The following is a 7,587-nucleotide window of genomic DNA, read 5'->3' as shown; positions in this document are numbered from 1 at the left end:
ACATGTGCCATCGAGTAAATATTGCTTGATTGGGGTAATCCAAGTAGATTCCGTGTCGGTCGTCAGGCATTCCTGTAGGTCGATGCTTGGGCGTGCAAGCGTAACATGGATGACCGACCGATGCATTCCTTTACACTTCGTGGTTGCTAACCGGGACAAGGCGTCCGCGCGGGTATTGTGATCGCGTCGAACGTGCTGCATAGAAATTTCAGAAAAGGTGCTCATCGACTGTTTGACTAAGTGATAGTATCGCTGTAAAAAGCTTTCTCAGACTTCATATTCGTCGTTAAGCTGACCGATGACAAGCCGGGAATCACTTTTGCAAATTAACTTAGTGATTTCTAATTCTTGAGCGAGACGTAGACCGGCTAATATGGCTTCATATTCGGCCTGATTGTTTGAAGCTTTGAAGTCGAATTTGAGGGCTTGCTCGATGACAATCTCGCCGGGGCCTTCCAAAACAACTCCAGCGCCGCACGACCTCTCGTTGGAGGAGCCATCAACATATAAGATCCATGATGAATGTTCGGTCTCAGCTGAAGAAGTAGTGAGTTCAGCTGCGAAGTCGGCGAGAGCTTGCGACTTGATCGCTCCGTGTGGTTGGTACTGAATATGGAATTCGGATAGTTCGATCGTCCAACCGATCATTCGTCCGGCTAAATCTGGCTTAGTGAGGATCTTTACAATAGGGTAATTTGTCCGAACAATAATCCGATGATTCTGAAAATACATACGCATTCGTCGGGCGGTAATGATGAGGGCCATGGCTACCTTTTCGATCGTCTGGTATCGGATTTCGGCGCCATGAAGGGCGCGGCTGACGAAGTAAACCGGCCGTTTTTCAAAATTAATTTCTTGCACTAAGACTGAGCTGACGGCTTCGTGTGAAACGGCGAGGTAGACTATGATGGGTTCTCGTGCGTCCGGTTTCTGGATGACCGGCGGGGTTGATAAAAAAGTTTTCAAATCGAGGAAAATTTCCTCACATTCGATCGACCACTCGAAGCGGGATGCTTTTTTCAGTAGTCGGACGATGGGCCTCGTTCGTTCGGCGAGTTTAGGAACAAATCTGGATAGTGCGGTGAGTCGGCCGATAAGTCTCTGAATTTCCTGAATGGAGTTGGGACTTCGCATTTCGGAGATAGCTCTGCACTTCTCGGGGTTAGCTTCTATGCCTCTATGAGTTAGCATAAAACCTAAGAACTTCCCCCCCTCGACGCCGAACGCACACTTGTCTGGATTGAGTCGCATCTGGTGTTGGCGGAGGGCCTGAAAAACTTCTTTTAGGTCGGCAATATGTTGTTTGCATGAGTCGGACTTGACGACGATGTCATCGACATAGACTTCAACATTCCTACCAATCATGTCGAGGAATACGTGGTCCATTAGTCTTTGATAAGTGGCTCCGGCATTTTTGAGTCCGAAGGGCATCACTTCATAGTAGAAATTGCCGGAATCAGTCATGAAGGTCGTCTTCTTTCGGTCGGCCGGGTGCATTTGGATTTGATTATAGCCAGAGTAGGCATCAAGGAAGCTGAGGATGTGATGCCCGGCTGCACCGTCAACGAGACGATCAATGGTAGGCAGAGGATACGAGTCTTTTGGGCAAGCTTTATTGAGGTCTGTGTAGTCAACACACATACGCCATTTTCCGTTCGCTTTCTTCACCATAACCACGTTGGCTAGCCATGTGGTGTAATGGGCCTTCCGAATGAATCCAGCCTGTAACAATTTGTCGGCTTCCTCACGTGCGGCTTGACGTCGTTCCTCGCCTAGATGTCTTTTCTTTTGAGCTATTGGCTTAGCTTCTCTATACAGTGATAATCGGTGAGTGATAACCTGTGGGTCTACGCCAGGCATATCAGCGGCCGTCCAGGCGAAAATATCGGAATTTTTAACAAGTGTCGTCCCGATGGCCATTCGGTCGTCCGGTTTCAGCGAAGTACCAATGTGCGTAGTGTGGCGATCATCGCGAAGCGGGAATGGATGCAAGTGTTCTCCTGCTTCCATACGGGGATCGCCCATGCGAGGGTCGAGGTCAACAAGGGCTATCATTTGACGACGGGACATGTATCGTCCGGAACGCCGTGTGGGGGAACGTCCTCGTTTTTGTGGGACTCGGTCGTCCGTATTGGTTGTATAGAGTCGTCGAGTTGGCTCACTTTTTAAACTTGCTACATAGCATTCCCTAGCGGTTTTTTGATCGACATGGATGGTTGCAATGTCGTTAGTGGCCGAAGGGAATTTCATGGCTAAGTGTGGGGTGGAGACAATGGCTTTTAATCTGTTGATAGACGGCCGACCGAGCAGGATGTTGTAAGAAGTCTGGGCGTTAACCAGCAGATATCGTACGTTTATTGTTTTGTGGAGACCATCTTCCTCACCGAAGGTTGTATACAAGTCTATATACCCCTTAGTGTCGACCCGTTCACCTGAGAACCCTACAATTTGTTCGTTATAGGGTTGAATTTCTGATTCTGGAATGCGCATTTTTTTGAAGATTTCCCAATAATATGTCGACTGAGCTACCTTGGTCGACCAAGGTCTTGGCAATTGCGAACTTGTCAATTTCGACAGTGATTACCATAGGGTCGTCCTGGGCTGGATCTATAGCTGTAAAGTCGTCGTCAGTGAAGGTGATCGGAGGTATGTGTGGACGCCTCCTTGTGGTAGCATGAGCGGACTGGATGTCTCGGAGATGTTTCTTTCGGGCGGAATTTGAGCACCCGCCACCGGCAAAGCCTCCAGCTATATAATTAGCTTCGTGGTTCGGTTCGCCCAAATTAACGGGTCCAGCAATCATGTTGATGACTTCGCGGACTCGTTGGCGAGGGCGGGTGTTTCGGTCGGGACTTATGCTGCGGGCGCGTGTACGCCGAACGGGGCTTTCACTGCGTTTCCGCGAAGCCTGGTTATGGTCGGTTCGGCGTTTATAATCGTTACGGTAAGACCGGTCGGCACCACGAGATGTACGGTCGATACTCCGTGGTGGGGATCTTGAATTTCTTGCCCTCTTAACGAACTGTCTCAAATGACCAGCCTGAATGAGCTCTTCGATTTTGTCCTTCAACGCCTGACATCCTTCGGTCGTATGGCCGAAGTTTCGATGGTATTGACAATGCTTAGCGGTGTCTGCATTCGGTGGCGTTTGATATTGCTTCAATATCGGAATTAAGTCTGTTTGTAGTGCTTCATCTAAGGCTCGTCCCCTCGGCACAGTTAAGGGGGTATAACTGTTAAACCTGGGCATTCGGCCTCCTCTGCTCCGGTCGGATCTTGGAGTGATTCGGGCGGTGCGTTCGGTCTCGACTTCTCTTTCTTTGTTCGGGGTTTGATCTTTGAGGACTCCAGATCCGACGGTTTTGAACCGTTGGTGGTAATCGATGTGTTCTTCGATTTGCATGAATTTGGTTGCTCGAGCTCGAAGGTCTTCCATGTCTTGAGGCGGTTTCTTGATGAGACTTTCAGTAAAACGGCTCGGCCGGATGGCCGAGACCAAATGGTGCAATGCAACTTCCTGCTTGAGTCCTCGGATGTGCATGCATGCTTTGTTGAACCTATCTAAAAAGGTTCTGAGAGATTCACCTTTTTCTTGTTGTACCGCTAAGAGAGACATGGAGGACATGTGATGCGGTCGGCTAGTGGCATACTGAGTAGAGAATTTTACGGCTAAGACGTCGAAGTCGTCAATGGAATTCGGAGACAGCTCTGTAAACCAAGTAAGAGGTTCTCCCTGGAGCGACGTGGGGAATACTTTACACCACACATTATTATCTGTGGTATACAAAGTCATTTGCGTCTTGTAGACATTTAAATGCTCGTCCGGGTCGGTCGAGCCGTCATAGAGTTTAATAGCGAGACCTCTCCATTTGTCAGGAAGTGGAGTGGTGATAATTTCGTCTGTAAAAGGATGACCCCTTTTACTTGACTTTCTTTCGACTGTTTCAGCTCTGGAAGCAGGATTGGTATTGGCAGGTGTAGGTATGCGAGAGGCGATTCGGTCGGCCATATAGGATTGGCCTTCTCGTTCGGGATTATCGACCTGTTGTTGGAGTCGTGCATTCTGCTCTCTTAATAAGGCGATTTCTTCTTCTTGGCGGCGTCTATCTTCTTCATGTTGACGATGGTCTTCCATCCCCTTTTGTCGCAGTTCCTCCATCTGAGCTTGGAGGATTTGAATCATAGTCATCTGTTCTGCCATAGCGTCGTTGTTGTTTCTTGTCGCAACCATTATAGCTTCAAAAATTGAAGATTTGCCTCGGCCCCACGGTGGGCGCCAATTGTACCTGAGTGGAGAGATGGGGCCCAGGCACGGTTGGTTGATGTAGTGTAGTTGCTGACGTGTCGGTCTTCTTCTCCTTCAGTCGGTCGCTCCTTCTTGGTGTCTCCTTCGGTCGGGCAGGGGAGGGTACCTGCGAAGGCACTCCGACGCTCAAGTAAGTATGAGATTCTAAGTGAGGTTTAGTAAGTGAATCAAAAACGTACCTTTCTCTGGCTTGAGCACTGTATTTATAGAATTGCTAAATGGGCTTTCTACCTCTAAATGGGCTTTCTACCTCTTGGGCTCAGGGTGGTTATGGATAGGTTTTACCAATCGTGCTCCGGAATACCCGGGGGAAAATATCTTCTTCACACGCGTATTCCTTATTTTTCGGAGTATCTTAACTACCTTAGTCTTGTTGCGCCCTCACATTTATTATGAGTTCGGTCGGCCGGTCGGTACATCTGTTCGTCCGGTGCCTGCCGGTACAAAAAGTGTTAAACATTAAAAAAAAATCATTATTACCAACGGATTTGTATCCGTAGAATCTATATTTAAAAGTAAATTCAATATTATTAATAATAACATGTTAACAAAACTTGACTAGTGTAATGGTTAAAACTTAGTTGATAATTTAAGGAGCTTGGTTTCAAATTTCACTTGCAGCGGTTACATCAAAGAAGTTTTAACCATTACACCAGTCAAATTCTTTTGTCATATTGTGATTATTATTATATTTATTAGTATGATTATCCATATTAATATAATTAATCATATAAACATTACTAATACTAGTGAAAACACTGGCGTGGTTGTGCCTGTGTATCCATATTTTCTTCTTTTACTCAATTTTTACGATGATAGAAATGTAACATGCATACATAAATAATTTTGGATGACTCGAAATTGAAAAACAAAATATGGAGTGCAGAGAGTGATTGAAAATTGAGATTATTTTATTTTATATGTGAGATTTGGTGTGGAAATGGGTGAGAGTATGCTCTGTCTTTTTTTCCGGTTGTTGCCTTAAAATAAGGAGTTAAGAGAAGAGTGAGAAAGTCATATAAAAACTGTACATTGATATTAATTTAAAAAATTAAAAAATAATTTTATTTTTTAAGTAATTCATATGAAATGACAAAATACTCCATTGTATTAATAAAATGAAATATATTAAATAAGGATAGAATCGGAAAAAATTTGTACACCAAAAAGCAGTTATAATGGAAATTTTTTTTTTATATAAGTATAGATTATTCATATATTTAATATCGATCAAATTAATAAGTATTAATTATTATAATAACATTATTAATAATATTATAAATAATATTTAATATTAATAAATAATATTATAAATAACATTATTAATAATAAATCATATTATTAATATTATCAATACTATTAATATCATTAGTAGTATTAATATTATTAATATCATCAATATTATTAATATCATCAATATTATTAATATTAATATTATTTATAATATTATATTAATATTATTTATAATATTATATTAATATTAGTTATGATTACCTATTAGTTAATAGTATCCATACTTTTTAGTTATCACACTAACCAATATAAAAATATCTTGAGTAATTTATTCACTTCCTATCTTGTTGATATTGCATGTTATTGCATTTGTTCTAATATAAAGAAGGAGAAGTTTTTATTCAAACTTAGTTTTTGGAAAGGTTTTGACAAATTATTTATTAAGTACAAAATTATAGTCGGGTTGAGTATTATTGGACAATATTTGTAGAAAATGAAAAAGCTTTTTAAAACATGATATTCATCCCTCCTTATGTTTTACATGGTCTTCATAATTGGTATCAGAGTTCATATTCTAAAGGGTTAAACCCTTATCGTGATTGGAGGAAAAGATCCTACAACATTACTGGAATCATATTGCAAAAGGAGATTCCCTGTCCAGGCCTTTCTAAGAGAATATTTTTCTTATTGGAAAGGCAAGATGAAGATATACGTGAACTCCATACATTATCATAAGGTATATTAATATCAATGGTGATATTGAGATCTCGTCCCTAAAGAAAGACTAGGAAGAAGAAAAGTTCTACTAGATGCAATTGAACAACAAGGAAAGATACACTCTCATTTGTGCCTTATCTAAAAATGACTATGAGAATGTTCGCATGTTGAAGACTGTCAAGGAGATTTATGACTCCTTGATCATCAACTATGAGGCAAATGAAGATGTCAATCTTATAAAAGCTACAAACCTCACACATCAATACGAATCTTTCACCATAAAGGAAGGTGAAAGTTTGGATGACATGTTTGGAAGAATGCAGGTTCTTCTAAATAGGCTATAAGGCTCAAATAAATCTAAAGTTGTTGGATAACATACTTAAGATCTTGGAACCCAAGACAACGACCATTATAGAGCTGGCATGGGATGAGCTTCTTGGAATCTTGAGAGTGCGTGAGGTGCATAGAAGTCAAAAAAAAGCTTAAACCTAATCAAACATAGGTCTTAAAGCAAAGGTCAAGTCTACTCCAATTAGAAGAAAAAAAACTAGAGCTCTCAAAGCCTTAGAGGAAAAAAAAGTTGAGATATATAAGGTTGAGTCTAACAACACAACCAATAAGAAAATATCTCTTATGTCCCTATAGTTTAAGCGGATGCTTAATGAAGAGGATAAGGAAACAAAAGGTTTTCGTTAAAGAAATGATGAAGTTTCTTGTGACATCATCTATTGTAAGAAGTTGAGGCATATGTGGACTAAGTGTCCAAAGTTAAAGATAAAGATAAAGTCAAAGTTTTAGCAAAAAAGTTTGATAGAAACCTAAGAAGATTCGGACTCAAGGTCAGATCATCATTGAGGAAGGCATTCCAAGGTTCATCAAGGTAGCGAAAGAAAGAACTATGCAAATTTGAAAAATTATTCTCAAGTTTCAAGTATGAAACTCAACACTTAAGGTTCTCATTTCCAAGGAAGGATCCTTGGTGGTGAGTCTAGAAGAATACTCCTATTTTAAATGACTCAAAGAATAAAAAGACAAAAAAAAAATACATTGTCAATTCTCATTTTTCTAAAATTTTAAAATAAAAATTTTCTATACATCTTATTAGCAATATATTTTATAACAAAATTACTAACAAAATCCAAAATTAGTAAGAATTTTCGTTTAGATATTAGTATTAATTAAATTCATACTAGAAATCAAATATAAAACAAAGTTTATCGTAAATTTAATAGTTCTAAATCAAATAATTAATTTTCATTACAGTTTTAAAGTGTTTACAAAAATTAACTTAAGTAATTAACTAAGGACCTAATTGCAATTATTAAAAATTG

At 40.4% G+C, this 7,587-nt stretch overlaps 1 protein-coding gene across 1 annotated transcript; it reads right to left on the bottom strand.

Moving 5' to 3' along the window:
- Positions 1-267: 267 nt before the first annotated feature.
- Positions 268-4,231, bottom strand: LOC150028638 (uncharacterized). Its single transcript, XM_090300885.1, has 5 exons — positions 3,862-4,231; positions 2,530-3,774; positions 1,749-2,441; positions 1,232-1,622; positions 268-1,147 (listed from the first exon to the last, which is right to left on the bottom strand). Exons 1-5 carry the CDS (start codon positions 4,229-4,231, stop codon positions 268-270), a joined length of 3,579 nt encoding a protein of 1,192 aa, XP_090157011.1.
- Between the last annotated feature and the right edge of the window lie 3,356 nt (positions 4,232-7,587).

This window comes from Phaseolus vulgaris, chromosome 3, assembly GCF_051622355.1.
Source record: "Phaseolus vulgaris cultivar YP4 chromosome 3, ASM5162235v1, whole genome shotgun sequence".
Classification (NCBI taxonomy): domain Eukaryota; kingdom Viridiplantae; phylum Streptophyta; class Magnoliopsida; order Fabales; family Fabaceae; genus Phaseolus; species Phaseolus vulgaris.
The sequence above is the reverse complement of the archived record's forward strand: the minus strand, read 5'-3'. Positions and strand labels throughout refer to the sequence as shown.

Excerpts from the sequence above, each read along its gene's own strand:
- LOC150028638 (XM_090300885.1), bottom strand. The coding sequence starts at position 4,231 with ATGGTTGCGACAAGAAACAACAACGACGCTATGGCAGAACAGATGACT. Across the intron at positions 3,775-3,861 it reads ACTTCCTGACAAATGGAGAG|ATAATAATGTGTGGTGTAAA; the intron begins GTCTCGCTATTA and ends TGTATACCACAG. Across the intron at positions 1,623-1,748 it reads GGAACGACGTCAAGCCGCAC|ACCTCAATAAAGCTTGCCCA; the intron begins GTGAGGAAGCCG and ends TTGACTACACAG.